A 20,421-nucleotide genomic window follows, 5' to 3' on the forward strand; every position below is an offset into this window, starting at 1 on the left:
CAGTAGAACCAGTGGTTAAACAGGTAATACCCTACAGGGATCACATTTCAGAACTTCTGCCACGTGTCCTAGCACCATCATTAGATGCCTCAGGTCGTAGCTCCAATATTTAGTTTGGAAAGAGTCTCATGAATGTGTGAGCAAAGGAAACCAGGTCTAGGCTGCATGTTGACCCTTCTCGTTCCTCCTGAGCTGCAAGGGTTTCCCTCCTGGTCCCATGGTTTCCCCTTTAGGGTAATACATCTCTGAAGCTTGGCAGGGGCTTGGGGTCCCACGCTGAGCCTTCACTTGGCATCTCAACATCCCTTCAGCCTTTCTTAGCTCTTTGGCACAGGTGGAAAAAAAGATTCCTCTTTATTATTATAGATGAAGGATCTTTATGACCACTCCAATTTTCCTTGCTTCCTTCCTCTCCAACTTCCTCTTCATGCTCCCTGGGACTGTAGAAAGAAGGGAGCTGTGAGCCGGAGCATTTGCGGTCTTAGAGCTGCCCGCCCATCATGCCATGCAAGAATGCTCTTCCCGGCATTAGCATTCTCTACCAGCTTCCTTCTGCAACATGGGCATAAAGACTGATAGCTTTAACATGTAGATGTTTACATTGGCACACACACAAACTTAGATATTTACATGGGTTTTGACTCTTTCAAAGTGGGTTCTTTGAATAAACAAATTTATTCCAATGACATTGCAATGCTCATAATATTTTTTTTTTTGTTAGATCTGTGGAATTCCCTCTAGGCCTAAGAACATTATTTTGAATACTTTCATGGTTGCAAATCTTTTTAAAATTAATTTTTTCTTAGGTCAACTTTATTGAGATATCATTTACATATAATTAAGTGCACAGGTTTTAAATGATTGAGCAGCTTTGATAAATGTCTTCACCTGTGTAAATACCACCATGATCAAAATATAAAATATTTCTATCACCCCAGATAGTCCCTTTGTATATAAATACAAATACATTTTTAACTTTTTAGATTGGGTTTAGAAATATCCAAAAATAAGTTAGAGTGATCCAAGTAAATCAGTGGGGCAGCTAAGCTAGCCAAAGCTGTTTTGTGTTTTGCAAGTTTTGTGGCGTGTAGACATATGGGAAGCAACGCTGATCAGGGAATTAATAAAGGAGTGAGGTCAGATCATTGGAGCAGACAGTTACTCTGCTGGTTGAATATTCTGGAGCAAGGGTTCAGCCCCAAGTATGGACCAGGCAATAGGGGTATGGCACCCTAAAAAACACATTACCTTTCCTCCATGAAGTCTACATCCTGGTGAAGGGAGATGTCAAATAGTGAGAAATCTAACATATGATATAAACAAACATATTACTAAGCAATAGTGGGGGGTTTTTTTTGTTTTTTTTTAAAGGGAGACTGAGGAGATCATAGCATGTTATTTTAAAGAAGATAAAAAGCTCATGTAATATATCTTTATTTTACTTTCCTTTTGTGAAGAAATCACAAGACTCAGATTCTACCATAAGCTGCTTTCTGAAAGGAACATGGTATCTGAATAATCTGAATACAAGTATCTGTTATATATAATTCAAAAATGTGTATGTGTTGAGGGGGTTGCATGGTTAAAGTATGGAGAAATTTGGGTAAAAGAAAGTTAATCAGGTCTTTACTGAAGGATTTCTCAGAACCTTTAAAATGCTAATGTGAACTATAAATATTCATGAGTGAAGATTATAATGTGCAAAGTTTTCAAACATTTTTCTCCTGGGAATCCTTTGAACCTGAGGGCCCAGATACATGCCAGCGCTTCTGCCAGGGTATCCGCAGGGCACCAGATCTGACAGGCTGCAGGGGCTAAAAGCTGGCGGAGAGGTGCAGGGGTGTGGGGAGGGGACCGGTGCCAGCTGACTGGAGGCGCAGTCTTCCACCTACTGTTTGGAGGGGGAAAACGGGGAATTTCTATATTTACGGGAAAGAGCAAGGGCATGTCTTTCAGGAAAAGATTGGAGACAGATTATTTTCTTCTACTGTCCTTACCTTCCTCTCATGAGACTCCTGGGGAATTTGGTAGGGATTAGTCACTCCTGCTAATTAATTGCTAATTTTGGTTAGAAGGAGACTGGTCTTTTTTAGCTTTATGCTCAGAAATTCAGGTGTTCCGAAACTGAACTCACTGTCTCCCTATCCATGGATACTCCTCCTCTTGAGCACTCTCCCCCTCCCCCATCTCCACCCATGGCATTGTCCCCTTCCAGGCCCTCAGGCTAGAATACTGCCCCATTCCTTCCACCTCGAATCATGGGCAGCCTTGCCAACTCAGCCCCTGCAAGAGCCCTTGATGGGCTTCCCCCTAAAGCCCCACTGTGCTTGCCTTCAGTCCAACCCTCATTGTGTCTCCCTTAGGCCCTCACTCCTCTGCTGAATGCTGTCCTTAGTGTCAGCCATGCACCAAGCCATCAAGATGCCTCTGTGCAGAAGTCATCAGCAGGCTGCTGGGATTTTTAGAAGCAACCTTGAACTAGCCCAGGCTAGCAAGGAGCCCCTGAAGGGTGAGGAAGAACTATCTAGACCAGTGGTCGGCAAACTCATTCGTCAACAGAGCCAAATATCAACAGTACAACGATCGAAGTTTCTTTTGAGAGCCAAATTTTTAAACTTAAACTTCTTCAAATGCCACGTCTTCAAAATAATCTTGCCCAGGCTGTGGTATTTTGTGGAAGAGCCACACTCAAGGGGCCAAAAAGCCACATGTGTCTTGCGAGCCAAAGTTTGCCGACCACTGACAAATAAGGGAAAGGTGATTCTGCACAGATTGTGAGCAAATACACAGACAATGAATGTGTTCTGTGGGGAACTTGAATAGTATAACCTTGAAGAAGTTTGAAGGGCAAAGTGTGTGGCAGCTACCTAGTGCTATGTAACAAAGTGACCCCAAACTTAGTGCTTAGAACGATGACAGCATTTAGTCTGCTTATTCAATCTGCCCTCTATTTAAGGCTCAGTGGAGATAGCTCAGTCTGTTCCCATATAAAAAATGGGCTGGAATCCTGCAAAGGCTCCCTCGGTAACATGATGCTGGCTGCAGGCTGAAACCAGCTCGAGTTGTAACCTGGAACACCAACTGTGGCCTTTTCATATGTAGGAAGCCTGGGCTCCCTTATAATGTGATGTCTGTGTTCTAAGGGTCCTGAAAGAGAAAGAGCCCGGTAGATTTTCTGTCGACGTTCAGGACTTATCCTCAGAGGCTGCACGGCATCATTTTTGCTTTATTTTCTTCATAAGAAGCAAGCAGCTAAGACTGACCATAATGGAGGGAAGGGAACAGAGACTCCATCTTTTGATGAAGGAATGTCATTGTCACATTGTAAGAGATGTACACGGGACAGGAGATTGGCGTCGCCATCTTTGTAAAATACAATCAGCCACAAGAGAGTATGAAGCCAGAGTCCGTCTAAGTCTAGGACGTGTCACATCTTGGATACCATGCCAAGGACATTTGTTTTTGTCTTGTAGGAAGTGGGGGGCCAGTGAAAGGTGTTAATTTGGGTGTCACCTGCTCACATTTGTATTTGAGACAGCTGTTTCTGGAGTGGGGCGGGGGGAGGGGGGTAGAAGCTTTGATGGGCAGACAGAGACCTGTTACAGGAAGCCGGGAAGAGAGGGGAGGGCATGAGGCAAAGCATAACAAGGAGACGAAGGGCAGGTCAAGCCTGAGAGACACCAAGAAGACATCACAGGGCTTAGCAGTGGCACCAAACGCCAAGGGATGAGGACTAGGAGCATCTAGGAGGACTCCAGGTTTCTGGCTTAGGGCACTGAATGGCACTAATGGAGAATGAAGGGAAACGAGAGATTTGTGGGGAAGGATGGTGAGCCCTATTTGGGAAATGATTAGTCTAAGGCCGTGGTCAGCAAACTGCAGCTCTTTGGCCCCTTGAGTGTGGCTCTTCCACAAAATACCATGGCCTGGGCGAGTCTGTTTTGAAGAAGTGGCATTAGAAGAAGTTTAAGTTTAAAAAACGTGGCTCTCAAAAGAAATTTCAATCGTTGTACTGTTGATATTTGGCTCTGTTGACGAATGAGTTTGCCGACCACTGGTCTAAGAGGTCTGAGAGTATCCACATGGACACATCCAACAGATGGAATTTGGGGGCATTAGCCTTTAGGGCTGGTCAGAAGAAAAAGATCTGGCAAGGCATCCAAGATCCAATTGCCTCTTCCCTGGATTTGGCTTGGACCAGGGACTTGGGGCTTGAGCATGCTCAGATGCCCTGTGTCCATGGAAAACAGTGACCTGGACAAACCCCATCACTCTCCCCCTCACTATCCGGGAGCCCCAGGCTGGCCTCACAAAGGCTCTGCCCTGGAGGCAGGAGATGGAATGTCAACTCTGATCCCACAGCCTGGAGCGGGGCCCTGCAGAGGGGGCAGGATTAGCTTTGCAAGGAGACAGAAATGCAGGTTGAACCCTGTTGTTCTCCTGAGACGCCAGGCGTTCAATTAAGAGGAATGTTGGCAGACTATGATTTGTGCACCTATCCTGGTGAGTCACGGGGATATCAGAGGTGGGCCTGTGCACAGGTGTTGCTGGAATCAGGAGGATGGAGGAGAGGTCAAGAGGAGTGGAACACTGGCCTGGGGTGTGTCAGGGCCCTGGGAGTAACCTGACTTGGCTGGGGAGTGACTTCAGCCCTCACGGGACAGGAGGAAGGACAGCAGCAGCCCACAGGGCACTGAGATGCTGTCAGAAAACAAGTCGAGTGATGTGGCTGATTAGCCAGGCCTTTCCCGGAGGTGCTTCTCTGCCTCTAGTTTACTGGGCCGATTATGGGCCACAGTGATAAGAACGGCAGGGATGGGCGAAAGAGGTGGCTGAGAGCACACTGAGTCCCAGGAGAAATCTGATGTGATGGTGATGACATTTCACCCTTAGGACCGCCTGATTAAATCAGTGTTGCTGTGTAACAGGTGAGAAAACAGAGCAGAAACAGAATGGGAGGCCCAGATGGGCAGCCAGGGCTCACTGTCCAGGGGCCTCACGGGTCTCGGTGTCTCCCCAGGTGTTCGTGCTCTGCCATGGCCTCCTGCAGTTCTCCCAGCTCCTGTACAGCACCTACTTCAAGAGCAGCCTCACCACCATCGAGAAGCGCTTCGGCCTCTCCAGTTCCTCCTCGGGTCTCATTTCCAGCTTGAATGAGGTAAGCAGGAGGTTCTGGTCCGTCCGACCCCGCTTGTGCACCCTGGTCTCGAGGCCTGGAAAGGGGGTCCAGGAAGAACAGTTAATGGGGAGCTGGGCCAGACACCTGGGGAAAGGAGACAGCCAGGTGCAATGGGCATGGTGGAAGCAGCTACCAATTCCAAGGCTTCCTGGCACCAGGCACTGAGATCAGAGCCTCGGTAGCTCCAGGTGAGGAGATGGGCTTCCCAGGCCCACTGTCCTGGGATCCCTGACCTGGGGCCTCCTCATAGCAGCCCTGTGAGCAGGTGCTCTGCTTGCTCCTCCCACCTGACAGGGGAGGGCACTGGGGCTCAGCAAATGCAGCAGCTTGCTCCAGGTGTGCAGGGCTGTTGCTTCGAAATTTGGACCTCTGGGACCACCCACGAGTTTATGTGACCTCTGCCCATCCCCAGTCTGGGAGGAGGTGAGCCCCAGGCATGCAGGTGGGGAGCAATCCCAAGCCCAGCAGCTCCAGTATTATTAGCATCACAGAAGCCAGAGCTTTTGCCCACCCCCACCCCCACCCCCCAAAAAAGTCAGATTTCTATGATTTCACACAGTCCCTCAGTGACTACACATTAAAGTTTGAGAAGATAGGGCGGGCTGAGAGGTCAGGGGTGGGAGGTCAGAGGGCCGAGAGGTCAAGGGTAGGAGGGTCAACTAGGAGTCGCTGGAAGTCAGTGAGAAAGAGGCATGGGAGGCAGCAACCTTGGTGTCTCCAGGTGAGGAGATGGGATTCCCAGGCCCAGGTTCTCTTCTCTTTCCATGAGGCCCCCTGTTCTGGATGAGCTCACCAAGACCAGAGTAGTGGTACAGGGACTGAGCTCTGAGAGTTGAGAGTTTGGGGAAGCGAAGAAGAATCAGCCAAGGAGATTGAGAAGGAGCAGCCAGAGGGAGGAGACTAGGAGGAGGTGGTGCCATGGAAACCCATGGAAGGAAGTGTTGCAGGAAGAAAGAAATGCTCAACGGAATCAAATGGTTCTGGGAGATCAAGTAAGAAGAGAGCTGAGAACTGACAGTGAATTTGGCAATGAGGAGGTCATTGGTGATCTTGGCAAGAGCCAGCACCCATTTTCCCATTTATGACCCTTATCCCCGCTCTGGGGCCTTCAGTTCCCTTTCCTGGCTCTGGGTGGATCTGAGAGAGCACACCTTCCAATGAGCACCAGGAACATGGAGTTACTGGTACGCTCAACTGGAAAGAGACATAAGAGTGCTTTAGTCCTTGTCCCCCATTGATAGGAGTGGAAACAGACCTAGGGAGGGCCAGGTGCATGTTACCATGTTTTCTGAAAATAAGACATCCTCCGAAAATAAGACCTACTTACAGGTTTCCTTCTGAGTGAAATATAAGGCACCCCCCCAAAAAAAATAAGCCCCCCCCCCTAGGCTAAACATGAGAGATTTGGTCCACTGATTCTGAAAGAAATGGAGTCACAAGAAATTCACCAGGAAATTCAGGAATTGGATTGTTATGATGATGTTCCAGAAGATGATGACATGATTGTCATTGAATAAATGAGTAAATTCTTGATACTGTAAGATTCACAGTTTGTCTGGTTTGTGTTGACAACTACCGTACTACCGTACCATCTACAGGTAATAAATTTCCTTTATTTTCATTTAACAATAAATGTGTACCGTATTCTTCTTCATGGAAAAATAAGACTTCCCCTGAAAATAAGACCTAGCACATCTTTGGGAGCAAAAATTAATATAAGACACTGTCTAATTTTTGGGGAAACAGGGTAGTAGCAGAGCTGCTGGGACAGAGACCCCCTCCTCCAAGAGACAGTAGGGCTCATTTAGTTAAAACTTAGACAGTGTCTGTTCAAACCACTTTCTAACCTCATGGACCTGGACAAGTGGCGTAATATTCCGAGCCCCAGTTCTGTCTGTAAAATGAAAGTTGTTGCATGATGAAGCGAAGAGAGTGCTTGTTACTTGGTGGCTATTCTGACTACCCAGCCCAAGTCCTCAGGGAGTTTAGTGAGGGAACACGTGCTGTTCCCAGGAGTCAGCCAGAATGGGAGGCACACTTGGATTTCACCCCAAAGGGCTTGCCCCTAAGATGGTTGAAATTAAGACCATGAGCTTTTCATTGTCTCTAGAGACTTCCCTTGGTTTAGTGTTGAAGGCTGAGGCCGGGAAGAATCTCTGACAACAGGGGAAAGCTGAAACGTGTGTGCTTGTCCCACTGCGGGGCTGACCCTGGGACTCTGCCTGGGCCCCAGCTGCCACTGGGCAGCCTCTTCCCTCTCTGCTTTTCCTGGAAAAGGTACAGTCAGGTCTCCACTGTGGGTGGGTGAGGACGGAGTGTCTGGTCTCACTCAGTCCCTCTGCTCTCTCCACAGATCAGCAACGCCATCCTCATCATCTTCGTCAGCTACTTCGGCAGCCGGGTGCACCGTCCACGGCTGATTGGCATCGGGGGTCTCCTCCTAGCTTCGGGTGCCTTCATCCTCACCCTCCCACACTTCCTCTCAGAGCCCTACCAGTACACCGTGGCCAGCGTCGGTAAGTGGCCTCCAACCCCTCCCCCAAGGCAAAGCCGGTGGCCGTGCTTCTGGGGCAGTGAATACCACACTGAGCCACGCCGTCCTCTCCCACCAGAAACTTCCTCCCAAAGCCCATCTGAAACCAGGACATGCGGAACTATGTGGAGCTATGAAGCAACGGTCCCAGCTCTGGCTTGCTGAGGGTGGAGCCTGCAGTGGATGGCTCACCTCCTTTGTAATTCCCTGTGCTTCACGCCAGGAATGATCCATTCATTTCACCCAAGCAGAGAGAGACACCAGGGAACGGTGCTGTGATGGGTTTGGCAGGATGAGGGTCAGATCATGGACCATGAAGAGGTCTGTGGAATTTCTTTTATGTTTCATTGTGTATTGAACACTTCCTGGCATTGGTGCATTCGCCCATCATTCTTTGGGTTTAGAATACACTTGCACTATGATCTCATTTGATTCCTCTGGACTCCTGTGAAGAGGAGAAAAGGGGTCTAAGATGAGAAGGTGGCGCTCAAAGATGTCTAGTGGACACCAGTCAGTTAGGGAGGGACAGACTCAGGCCTCCTGATTCTGAGACAAGTGGCCCTCCTGTGACACGGAGCCTCTGGCTCTTAGTGATAGGCCCTGTGGCAGGGAGAGATGAGTAAGGATTTCAGATAATTCATTAACACGAAGTTAAAAACCACTGAATTGCCCAGTAAAAGTTCTCCTGTTCTTTAAAAATTATTGTATTTTATAATATAAAAAATCCAAACTATAGCAAAGTAAAGAAAACAATATAACAGACAGATATACTGACCATTATGGTTTATCAGTTTTCCTTCAGATACTTCTTTTTTTTTCTTTCCTTTTTCTTTTTAACAGCTTTCTTGAGACACAATTCACATACCATACAGTTCACCCATTTAAAGTATAAAAATTAATGGTTTGGGTCTATATTACCAATAATGGTTTTGACATATCATGTTATCTTTTAACTGTGGTACTATATATATTTTCTTGTAATATATATTTTTTTTCTGTAAGTTTGAGCACATTTAAAGATTTGTGTAACCACCACAATCAGAATTCATGAGTAAGAAAATCTCTAAGTCTCTGTCTGAAAATGTCTTAATTTTTGAATTATAATTGAGATACAAACAGGATTTAATTTAGTTACTTCCTCTTAGCACATTGTATCATACCTCTATCTTCTGGCTTCTCTTGATATTGGAACTTCTTCATCAGTCTAAATTGCCTCCCTTTTTAGGTATTCTGGTGTGTGTTTTTCTCTCTATTTGTGTTTAAAATTTTTCTCTCTTTGTTGTTCTACATGTCCACCATAAGGTGCTTAAGTTTGGGTTAATTGTTACTTATCATTGGAAGTTCCATGTGCTATTTCTTTTGAAGATTAAGGTTTTTCTTCCATTCTCAAAAATTTTCAGCCAAAAATATTCCCAATATTGATACCCAGATTTTCTCCATTCTTTCTTCTAAAATGTTGGACATTTTTATTTCTGGTCTCCATGTCTCTTAACTTCTCTTTCATAGTTTCTAGTGCTTTGTTCATCTGTGCTGCATCCTGGGTGATTTCCTCAAGTATGTCTTCCTGTTCGCTTAGTCTCTTTCTAGCTATATTAATCTGATTTCTAAGCCATCCTTTACATTTTACATTTTAAATTTTAATGGCTGTCTCTCTATATTTTTTTCATTTCTAAAAATTATTACAATAGTTCAAATCTATCTGTCCTAGTTACATGGATTCTTGATATTTCCTTATGAATTCTAGTTTTCCTTTGGTCTCCTCAATTATTTTAAATATATTTATTTTATAGTATTTTTCCAATTGTTCTTTTTGCTCAAGTTTTGAGAATGCTAATCCTCCAGTGCTTTGTGTCTGCTTGCTCTTGTTTGTAGTGGATTATTTTTTGTACATCCTATGATATTTGACCATGGGTTCTTTTACAGAGGGATTTTTTTCTCCTGTAGAAAATTTGTGTGGTCTGTGTTGGGAAATAGCCATACAGAATGGTTTTGCATTTGCATTTAGTTGGCACCCCAAGAGCATCACTGCTTTGGAGCTCATTGCATAATAATTTATTGGCTTCAGACAAATTTGCACTTCTCTTAAAGGATGTGGGTAATGGCAAAGGTTTCATGATGAGCAGCAATGAGAGGCCCAGTCCATAAATGCTCTTCCTTAGTCCACTGTATCAGGGTTGAAGACATCCGAGGATAAATGAGCCAGCCTGGGATGTGCTGAGGGAATAATTGATTCTTGTGTTTGTGAGTACCAAACTTATTTTTTTAAGTCATATGTACAGATCAGGCTCAAGACGTGAAGCACATATGATGACATAAGAGATTCATAGGTTGTGTGACTTACCTGAGGACAGGTAGGTGGCTGGAATAGAAAAAGATGCAGCAGGAACAAGGATGTCTAGTGATGAAATGTCTGCTGGGTTCTGGTCATGAGTATCTTCTCTCCACCTCTCTGTAAATCGCCTGTAAACTTCATTTATCATAAATACACCATGGCCTTGGATCCTTCTGGACTGTTTAAGGGCTAAGTCCTGCTTCAAATAGGCACAGAAGGAAGACTGATCTAAGGATAACCTTAGTATCCTGCTGCGCTCTTTCTCCGCATTGGTCTAGACAGGTGGCACGAGGCCAGCTCTGAAGGAGAGTCAGGAATTACTGGCCATCTTCTCAGAGAGGATGGTCAGGCCCACTGCATTACTGTCTTTCCAGACCTGAGGTCCCTGCCGATTCCATGAGCATGAAGACTAGGATAATGAAATCAACAAGGGAGCCTAGGGCACTATGGCCAGGCCAAGGGGAGGGCATCCTGCTAGGTGCCACACATGGTGGCCTGCTTAGCCTGATGAGTTGGCTACCCGCAGCCATAACTACATCCCAGTGTAGTTATTTGCTTCACATAGAGCAGCCACCACAGAGGGTGGTTAGAAACGGGGAGGCCTCTGAAAGCAGTCACTCTGCTCCTTGTTAGGAATGGTCCACAGCTTGGTTCAGCCCACCATGATCCTCCCTGCTCTCTACCATTCCTGCCCTGAGCTCGGTGCTCTGAGCCAAACTCCACTGGAGAGAAGCTGAAGGGGACTTTGAGGGGGGCCACAGCTTGCCTCTCAGGCCTGCAGGGAGGAATCACTGGCCAGGGAAATGAGCCTTTTTGTTGTTGTTCATTTTATTTGTGTAAATCCTACTTGCGACAATAGGACACAGCAGTCCCTGCCATTTTGACTGGGATTAGAGCAGCAGCTGGAAGTGCTCAGGGTTGAGCCACCTTGAGAACATCTTCCTGGTGCCAGGGGGCAGGATGAAGAGGACTTTGGTCCAAGAGCCACATCTGTGGGATGTAGTTGGGGCTGTGCCCTGGGTGCTAGGGCAACATGGGTGTGTGCTCTGCCAATGTGTCCAAACAAAAATGTTCGCTTAGGGGAAATGTTTGAAATGTGACTCCTACTTCAAACGTGGTCCTCTGGGAACTTGCGTTTTCAATTATGCAAGGCCATCAGGAACAAATGCATTTCATTAAAAACACCACCCTGAATGGAGCCATGAATCTGAACAGCCTTCTGGATTCAGGTGGTCCTGGTCTGAATCTGGGCATGGCAGTCCCCCAATAACATGGCCTTGGCCACCTTGTTCTCAGCTCTGAGTCTCCGTTCCTCCCTGTAGAAGACTGACCCCCTCCTGCAGGGCTGTGAGGTCTGGGACGGTGAATGTTCAGGATTTAGCCTGGTAGCTGGCATGTGCAGCAACCATGAAGTCATCGTTCTTGTCACTGGGGGTGTATTGTGCTGGGTAAACTAGGATCACACAGGAGGAAGCCCCTGCTCTCTGTGGAGAGGGAGTCTGACAGCTCGTGGCTGACTGGCTGGGTGTCCTGGGACCATCTAAGGGCAGCTTCTCCCTGGTCCTCTCCGTAGATCCTTTGCTTTGGTCTGGAGCAGGGCCCATCCCTTGGCATGGATGAGGCTCTGGGATTCCACAGGCGGGGCCATGTGATTTCTCTCTGCAGAAGGTTAGGCTGCTGTTCTGCTCTATTCCCAGACCGTCAGGTGGGACTAGCCTGGGTGATGATGGGTAAGAACATGGTCTTCAACATTCAATTCCCAGCTCAACACTTCCTTGCCACGTCTCCTTGGCAAGCCAATGCTTCACCTTCCTGAGCCTCCGTTTCCTTGTTGTTAAATGGGAACAATAACCCCCTTCCTTTTCAGGGTGCTCTGAGGGGGAAATCCAAACCAAATAGCTTAGGTAAAGTGCTTGCCTGGCCCATGTCCGCTTTCAGCAGACTTCTCTCCGCCTGCCCTTGTTGTGGTATTTGAAATCTGTTGCTCATAAGGAATGACCCCCAGATTATTACCACGTGCTGATTGAGTTCTTCCCCGTAGAGCTGAAGCACTCCAGAAACGACCATGGGAAATGAAGAGTAACTGTGTGTGTGTGTGTGTGTGTGTGTGTGTGTGTGTGTGTGTGTATGTGTTTTGGGGGGGGATTAAAGAGGGGCTGAACTTTGTGGGAATCACGGAGACCTTTAACAACTAATTGCCGATTTTAAAAAGGCCGTGCAGACATTTATGAATGTTTAGATTTTTTAAATGTCAGTGTGGTCCAGAAATGTGTCCCGCTGGCGCCTTTGGAGAAAGGGCAAGCTACCCAGCCAAAGCCTCTAAGACCACTTCTGGAAGGCTGGCGAGGTCTGGGTGAGGTGGGAAACAGGCCAGCGGGAGACCAGTTCTCCCAGGAGATCAGGGACGGGTCTTCGGAAACCCTCCGCTGGGAGGACTAGGTGTGACCTGTGAGAGCCCTCAGCCCAGTCCAGGGGAAGTCTGCTCGCCGGCAGACAATGGCTGTGCACAGGCAGGAAGCTTCCCGTCCGATAAGCAGGGGAGGGAGTGCACTGTATTTTTAGAACAGCCAAGAAAAGAAAGGGAAGAGTCACTTTCTAGTCCTTTGTTCACGAAGCGGCCAGCCCCTGGCCCATGCTCATTCATCCCAAGGGTGTCCCAGAGAGGAGAGTGGTAGGAAGGCACATGGAGGGAAGCCTCCAGCTCCTGCATGGCTGAGTCCCTTCCTCAGTGGAGGACACGCAGGACCTGGAAGCAGCTCCCCAACCCCCAGAGCACAACCCACTGCACTGAACCATGGGAGCTATCTATGCAGGGTCCTTTTAGAGGGAACTGCTCCAGGACAGTGTGCTCAGGGCTGTTCAGTGGTGAACTCCCAGCCGGGGTGTGAGGTGAATATGTACAGAGAAGTGTGGGTGTGTTTTGGGGTAATTGTATGTGTGAGAGGCGTTTCTATGTGTAGGAAGTGGAGTAGTGAGGAGGTGTACAGGTATGGAGAGGAGGTGGATGTGTGTGAAGATGGGGAAGGTGGGGATAGGAGGGAATTTGGGAGAAGTGGGTGTGTATGGGGGGGGCTCTGCGGAGGTGTGGAGGGTGGTGACAGGAATGTATGTGAGCGGGGAAAGCGTGTGTGGCAGGAGTTGGGGTGTGTGGGGGGGGTGGAGGTGTATATGGGGGTGAAGGGGAGAGAGTGCTTGGGTGTGAGGAGGTAAGTGGGTGGTAGATGGTCAGGGTGAGAGTTGCATCTGGCCAGTTGAATCTATTTAACCTAAAAAGGAAAACAACAAGAGGGGTTAAAAAAAAAAAAATGACAAAACACATGGGTGTTATTAAGCCAACGGAGAGAAAATAGCCTCAAACAGATGTGCAAAACAAGTCCTAACGAGATTGGATGCAGAGCATGTTTAATGCATAGTGTAAGAAAGGAGAGAAACCAGCGTGGAGAATGACAGAAAACACTCGGCTGCTGTGCTGACCATGAGGAAAAGGCCAGGCAAGGAGCTGGGCTCTGCAGGAGAACTGGCCGTCTCCATGGCAATGACATGCGGCCTCACGGAAGGCCTCACAGCTATGATATGAGAGCAGTTGAGCCTCTCAGGCTTCTCGTAGCATCTGTTTTGTGGGCACATCACAGTCCCCCACTTGGCAGCCTAGAAACATGCCTCCTTGTTCTGGGTCCCCAGCTCAGGTCTGAGCAGAAACATGAGTGTGGCTCCGCCTCTCCATGGGCTCCTCCAGGCTTATTCAGTCATTTTGCTGCTCAGCAATGAGGCTTGGATGGCAGGCCTGCTTGGGGTCTGGTGGGAGAAGGGAGACCTAGGCAGCAAGCTGTATCCTACATCCTGCTCCCATGAAAAGAGTCACTCCTCTGGGACCCCTGGCAGACAGTGTATCTTGGGTCCACCTATGGTAGTGGCGAGGGTCTCCTTGGGAGAGTCAGCACCCAGGGTGGAAAAGGAAGGCTGGAGCTATTGCAGGGACTTTAGGCACCCCCAGGAAAACTGTGAGAGAGCAGGGGACAGCCTTACAGAAACCGGATACATACTCCTTCTGGAGAATGTGGTTCTGAAGAAGCCATTGATCCATCCTTCCTGAAAGAGGCCCCCCAAGGTCCTCAGAGGACACAGGGAGGAGCTATCCTCTCTTCTTGCCATGCTTGATAGAGCCAAGGCTTCTAGTTGTGGCCCAAAGGCTTGAAAAGGGGACACTAGATGTTTTGGGTAGTTTGCTACCCACCAGGGGACAGGAGACCAACAGAAGCAGATTCTTTTACTCAGTTAAAATAAAAAAAAATAAAAAGGACTTTTCAGGATTCAGAGTTTGGATTGGCCACCATCAGAGAAGATGTGCAGCTCAGATCTAAAAAGGGGGAAAATAGCAAAGAAACATCAGGACCAAGATGGTATTTGGAGGTGGGGCCTTTGGGAGGTGATTAGGTCATGAGGGTGGAGTCCTCCTGAATGGGATTAGTGCCCTTGTAAGAAAAGACCAGATCACTCTCTTTTGGTTTTGTGAGGAGACAAAAAAAAAAAAGTCAGTAGTCTGCCATCCACAAAAGGCTCTCTCCAGAACCTGACCATGCTAACATCCTGATCTGGGACTTTTCAGCCTCCAGAACTGAGAGAAATAGATTTCTGTTGTTTATAAGCCACACTGTCTATGATACTTTGGTACAGCAGCCCAAAATGACTCCATAGACTCCTTCTCCTTGGTCAGAGTACCTTCTTATAGTCTTAGGTCTAATCTTGAATTTTCAGCCTTTGGACTATCTTATTAGGCACTCCTATCAGCTTTGTGTCATTCATAAATTTACCAGCTATTCCCGGCTTTCACCTAAGTCCATGACAATGATGGAGTGGTGCACAGTTTGTGCCCGTCTTTTAGGTCACACTGATCCATCAACTCCTTCACTGGGCATGCCATGAGCCGCTTCTCCCAGAGGACTCTCCAGGCACGTGTCTGCGTCTTGTCTACCAGGATATCATAACAAGCTTTGTCAAAAGACTTCCTCCAGTCAAGTAACACCATGTTACGGCTTCCTGCTGGTCTGGGAGCCCCATTAACAAAGGAAATGAGGTTGGTTTGATATGAATGTCTTTTGATGAGCTCATGTTGGCTCAGCTAATTGCTTTTTTTTTCTTCTTCAAAGAGCTCCACATCAGCCAATTGAATAAATTTGTGGGCAATAAGTTCTGCTTCACTTCCAATTTGGGGGTGCAAATTAAGCACACATCTCCAAATATTAAAATAAAATGGCTCTGAGCACCCTTCCCCTCCCACCTCCCACCTCCATCCACTAAGAAACAGTTTCAATGATGAACTGAGCCAGGTGATACCTCCTTCTTTGGCAACTGGCAATTAATTCCTCAGGGTGCAGGCACATGTGCAGGGGCAAAGGTTTGGGTGGGGAAAGCCCCTTGCCAGCAGGATAATGTCTGGCCTCGTGGCACCATGCACAGTGGACTGCCCTCTCACACCCGGCTCATTGGTCACATGCACACCTCAATACAAATAGGCACTGGCCATGTGGGAAGAAATGTCCAGCCTTAGAACTAGTTCTGGAAACTCAGTCTTGAGAGCAGAGCAGAGGAACTCTCTCCTTCCACCACCACCCCACGCTTGCTCTTTTCTGCACAGACGTGAATGAACTCTTTCAAGCCACCCATGTGCCTCACAACTCCTTTATTACAAGCCTTCATTGCTGGTGACCTTGAACTTGTCTCTAGTTTCTGGACCCAGTTCCCAGATTCTTAAAAACCTGGGTAATATTGCCCATCTCCAGGGTTCTGTCATCTCCCTTAGCCATTGAAATTTCTCAACATTTCTGGCCTCTTTGGGTGAAAATTGAGCTTATTGTATGATCACTATGCCCCAAGTTATAACATACACATGATTTTTTTATCCTCATGACAATATTGCAAGGTGGGTGCTATTATATCTGTTTTGGAGATGAAGACACTGAGGTTCTCAGATGCTACCAACCAGTGATCAGTAGAACCAAGATTTGAACCTGGTCTCTTTGGCTTCAAAATGTGAATTCCTTCCATTGCCCCAGGATGTGTCCAAAGCTGAAAATCCGGACTCAGTTGGTATCTGCTGGTACACAAGAGTTTGTTCTCCTACTTCTCCAAAACAAAGCTCAGAATGCATATGCCCATAGAAATTACATTATAAGTGGAGGCTTAGTCTAGTTGGAAGCGAACACCTATTACTACAGGAGCATTATGGATTAGTAAGGCCTGGTGAACTCCACTGGGAACTCATTCGCTTCTGATGTACATACAACGCACTTTACAAACAACTTCAAGGTCTCAAATCACGAATGAGGTCGGGACAGCCTGTTCCAGGCCTGCTGGTGGGAGTTGCCAGAGTTTCTGGTAAAACTGTTGAGTAGCCAGATTTAGGAGGATGAGGAAATAGGTCCTTCAGAAGGGAACATTCTGAATGAGGTTCCAGGATTTTGCTGGAAACCCGAGGGCTTGGCACCTTGGCGGAGCTTCCAGAAAATTCTCCAGAAGCACCCCTGCCTTTCCCTATTGTTCTCATGGATTGCAATATGGGCTTTGCTAATAATCTCCCCCTCATTTGACCCTGCTCACCCACAAGCCTAGCCCCCTTCTCAGTGGGAGGTGAGGGTGGCTCTCAAAAACCATGACTTGAAGAAGTCACTGCTGCCCTCCTATTTCCTGGCAGAATCCTCTCTTTTACTTACCAGAAGGAGGAGATTGACGTCAAAGGAAAGCCCCACTTGCCATGGCCTTCCCATGGTGCTTGACCCATCCAGCATTTCCCTCAGCTTCATCTTTGGAACTTCGTGCAGAGACCTCTCATTATACCCTGACAACCCCCTTCCCCGCCCCCAGCCAGCCTCAGCCTGGCCACACCTGGGACGTGACCAGACCATGGTCTGCCCAGATCTGGCCCATCTCCTTAGAGTCCATTCTAGGGAAGTAGACCAATCGAGGGAAGTGATCCCCTTATCTTTCCAAACCCACTGAGGGGGTCCAGAAATCAGAACTGAAATTCTGCATATTTAAATGGTGGGAGGATGAGTCACAGGGTTGACTCCTGGTGCAGACAGGGTGGTGCTGGGCCGCTGGGGGAGGGGAGAGGTCCTAGCCTGTTTCTACTTAGCATTTCATAGCCCTGTGAAAACTGGCCCAGCCCGACCTCTGGTGTCTTGCGGGTAAAAGAATGTGCTCCGAGGAACCTTGAGCCTTCCAGAAGTCTGCCTCGGGGAACATAGCAATGGACTGACATCCCGCTAATGGATAGACTCCCCTTTCTCCCCTCCCCCAGGGCCCTCCACGATGGAGGCAGGTGGCCTTGGGCGGGTGGGCAGGCTGGCATTTCCCTCGGTTTACACGGTGGGAAGGTCAGAGCTAAGCCTCTTCTGAGGAGGAGGGCGATGAGCTTCCACAAGTCAGTGGAGAGTAACTGGGCCCCAGGTTTGTGCAGAAATGCTTGAGAAATGGAAAGAGGTTGCTCTTTCTTCCCCAAGCTCCTGAGGAAAGCTGAATGGAGCAAAGAACGCCAAGTCCCCCACCACCACCACCTCCCATTCTGTGAAGGGCTCTTGACACACGTCTTTTTCTCCCCCTGTTTCTGGCCCTTGTATTCACCTCTCTTCATGTCCTTTTATTTTTAAGAGAAAGGCCTAGTTAGTGGTCTAAATTCTAGAAAACTCCGCTCTCACCAGAGTGAGCTGGCCACAGCCTCCCACTGCAGAGAGTCCCAGGCCTGAGTTCTTGGGAAGCCCCGTGTCTGCCTCTGACATAAATCCAGGCAGAGCTCGTCTTAATGCTTCACTTTATTGAGCTTCACAGATGTTGCATTTTTTTAATTGATTTTTTTTTTTACAGAGAGGAAGAGAGAGGGATAGAGAGTTAGAAACATCGATGAGAGAGAATCATCAATCAGCTGCCCCCTGCACACCCCCCACTGGGGATGTGCCTGCAACCAAGGTACATGCCCTTGACCAGAATTGAACCTGGGACCTTTTAGTCCGCAGGCTGATGCTCTATCCACTGAGCCAAACCGGTTTCAGCAGATGTTGCATTTTTTTTTTTTACAAAGTAAAGGCAAGACCCTCCACCAGCAAAACGCTCACAACTAGCATTACTGCCAGACTCATTGTATTGCTGGTGGTCTGGCACCAAACACACAGTATCTCGTAGGTGTGTCTGTGCCTGTCCTCACATCAAGCCAGGAAGCAGCGGGCCCTACCCACTGCTGAGCCCTGCTCTTCCTGGCTCCAGGGCTCCCTGCCTCTGGGACAGCAGCTGCTGCTCCTGAGGAGGACAGGGCGCCCGGGGAATGGAGCCTTGCCCTCTGTGGGTGATTAAAGCCCTTCCCTGTTGGCATGTGTCTGGGCCTGATGTGGGATGGGTTTGGCAATAAGGAAGAGAGTTTGCTGGGAGATTTTGCGGCAATATAGGATACAGAATAGCCAAAGAGGAACTCAGTAGACTTAGATTTAATTGAGGCAATTATTTTTTAAATACCCCTTTTTTAAAACATACCTGAGGATATTAATTGATTTGAGAGAGAGAGAGAGAGAGAGAGAGAGAGAGAGAGAGAGAGAGAGAGAGAGAAACATCAATGTGAGAGAGAATCATTGATCGGTCACACCTGGACTGGGGATAGAATCTGCAATCTAGGTATGTGCTCTGACCGGAAATCAAACCCACAACCTTTTGGTATACAGGATAATGCTCCAACCAACTGAGTCCCCCAGTCAGGGCTAAAGTACATATTTTTAGTAAAGGCAGTATCTGATTTGGAATCTTGACATTTTGAAAGTTAATAATAGCAGTTAAACAATCTCTGGAGAGCTGGGCCTCCTGGACACCTCATTAGATGGAATTTCATGAGGGTTTTGTGGCATTGGTGGACCATGCAGTGTACCATGTAAAGAATAAGGAAAAAAAAGACTGATGGGAGCATTTGAGCTCTTGCTTGCTGGCCTATTTTGTCAGTTTGGCTCAAATAAACTCATAAAAATTCTCCAAAAACACAAAAAACAAGATTTAATAAGCCAGTCAACATTTTCTCAATCTTCGATGACCATTAAATGTCACACACACATTTAGCTTGCGATGCCAACAGCAATGATCTAATAAATGTGAATTTAATAATAAGAATCTGCAACGCGAAACCGGTTTGACTCAGTGGGTAGAGCGTCAGCCTGCAGACTGAAAGGTCCCAGGTTCGATTCCAGTCAAGGGCATATAGCTTGGTTATGGGCACATCCCCTGTAGGGGTGTGTGTAGGAGGCAGCTGATCGATGATTCTCTCATCGATGTTTCTGACTCTCTATCCCTCTCTCTTCCTCTCTGAAGAAAAAAAAAAAAAAAATATATATATATATATATATATATATATATATATATATATATATATATATATATAAAGAATCTGCAAAAGCAAGAACTAGAATTCTTAAAAGCAACACTTACTCTCTGGTCCTTTGATTCTCATGCACCTGCTCTCCTAGGACACGCCCAGCCTTTGTACCTCACACACCTGCTCTGGGCTGCACATCACTATCCGCACAGCGTGGAGCTGGCCAGCATCCCAGCCCCTGGTGCAATGCACAGCCTCACCTGTGTTACCATGGAAATGTGTCTTGTCTGGGTCATCTCCCCTTTTTACTCATGGGCTTTGGAAACTGACCTTAATCTTTCCAGTGTGTTCATTGCACTGCCCACCCCCCTTGCCTCTCGTGACCATCACCATCTGGGGCTTTTCTTTCAGGCCCCTTTCCAAGGCACACAGGCCCTCCAGGATGGCCATGCCTCACCCTAGTTGTGTTTCAGGCTGACCACACTGAACTTCATTTTGTGATATTGAGGCTGCCTTTCACACCTCCGAGCCCTCCTCATGCTGTCCCTCTCTGCTCCTTCCCACAGATCTTCTGTCCACTCCTTTTGATTCTTTTTTAAAATAAAATATATTTTATTGATTTTTTTACAGAGAAGAAGGGAGAGGGCCAGAGAGTTAGAAACATCAATGAAAGAGAGATATCGATCAGCTGCCTCCTGCACACCTCCCACCAGGGATGTGCCCTCAACCAAGGTACACGCCCTTAACCGGAATCAAACCTGGGACCCTTGAGTCCACAGGCCAACACTCTATCCACTGAGCCAAACCGGTTTTGGCTCCCTTTGATTCTTCTCAGCTCTAAGGCCACTTTCTCCAGGAATCTTTTCCCAAACCTTCTCCCCAACTACACTGGGTTTTCTGCCCCTCCCACATCTCCCTGACACCCTGTCCTCTCCCAGCTCAGTGATACTAGCTGGTGTTTATTTTATTTTATTTTTTTGTGATAAAATATGCATAACATAAAACTTACCATTTTAACTATTTTTACTTTTTAA

General features: G+C 47.4%; 1 protein-coding gene across 1 annotated transcript in view; it reads left to right on the forward strand.

Annotated features, from left to right (window-relative positions):
- The window catches only part of SLCO2A1 (solute carrier organic anion transporter family member 2A1), a 70,000-nt gene that overhangs the window by 25,976 nt on the left and 23,603 nt on the right, over positions 1 to 20,421 (forward strand). Inside the window, exons 2-3 of the mRNA XM_084902128.1 lie at positions 5,021 to 5,158; positions 7,533 to 7,695. Coding sequence (XP_084758254.1) covers positions 5,021 to 5,158; positions 7,533 to 7,695 — 301 coding nt within the window. The remainder of the gene's footprint in view (positions 1 to 5,020; positions 5,159 to 7,532; positions 7,696 to 20,421) is intronic.

The sequence above is a fragment of the Pipistrellus hanaki genome (assembly GCF_964339955.1).
Source record: "Pipistrellus hanaki genome assembly, chromosome: 13".
Taxonomy (NCBI): Eukaryota; Metazoa; Chordata; class Mammalia; order Chiroptera; family Vespertilionidae; genus Pipistrellus; species Pipistrellus hanaki.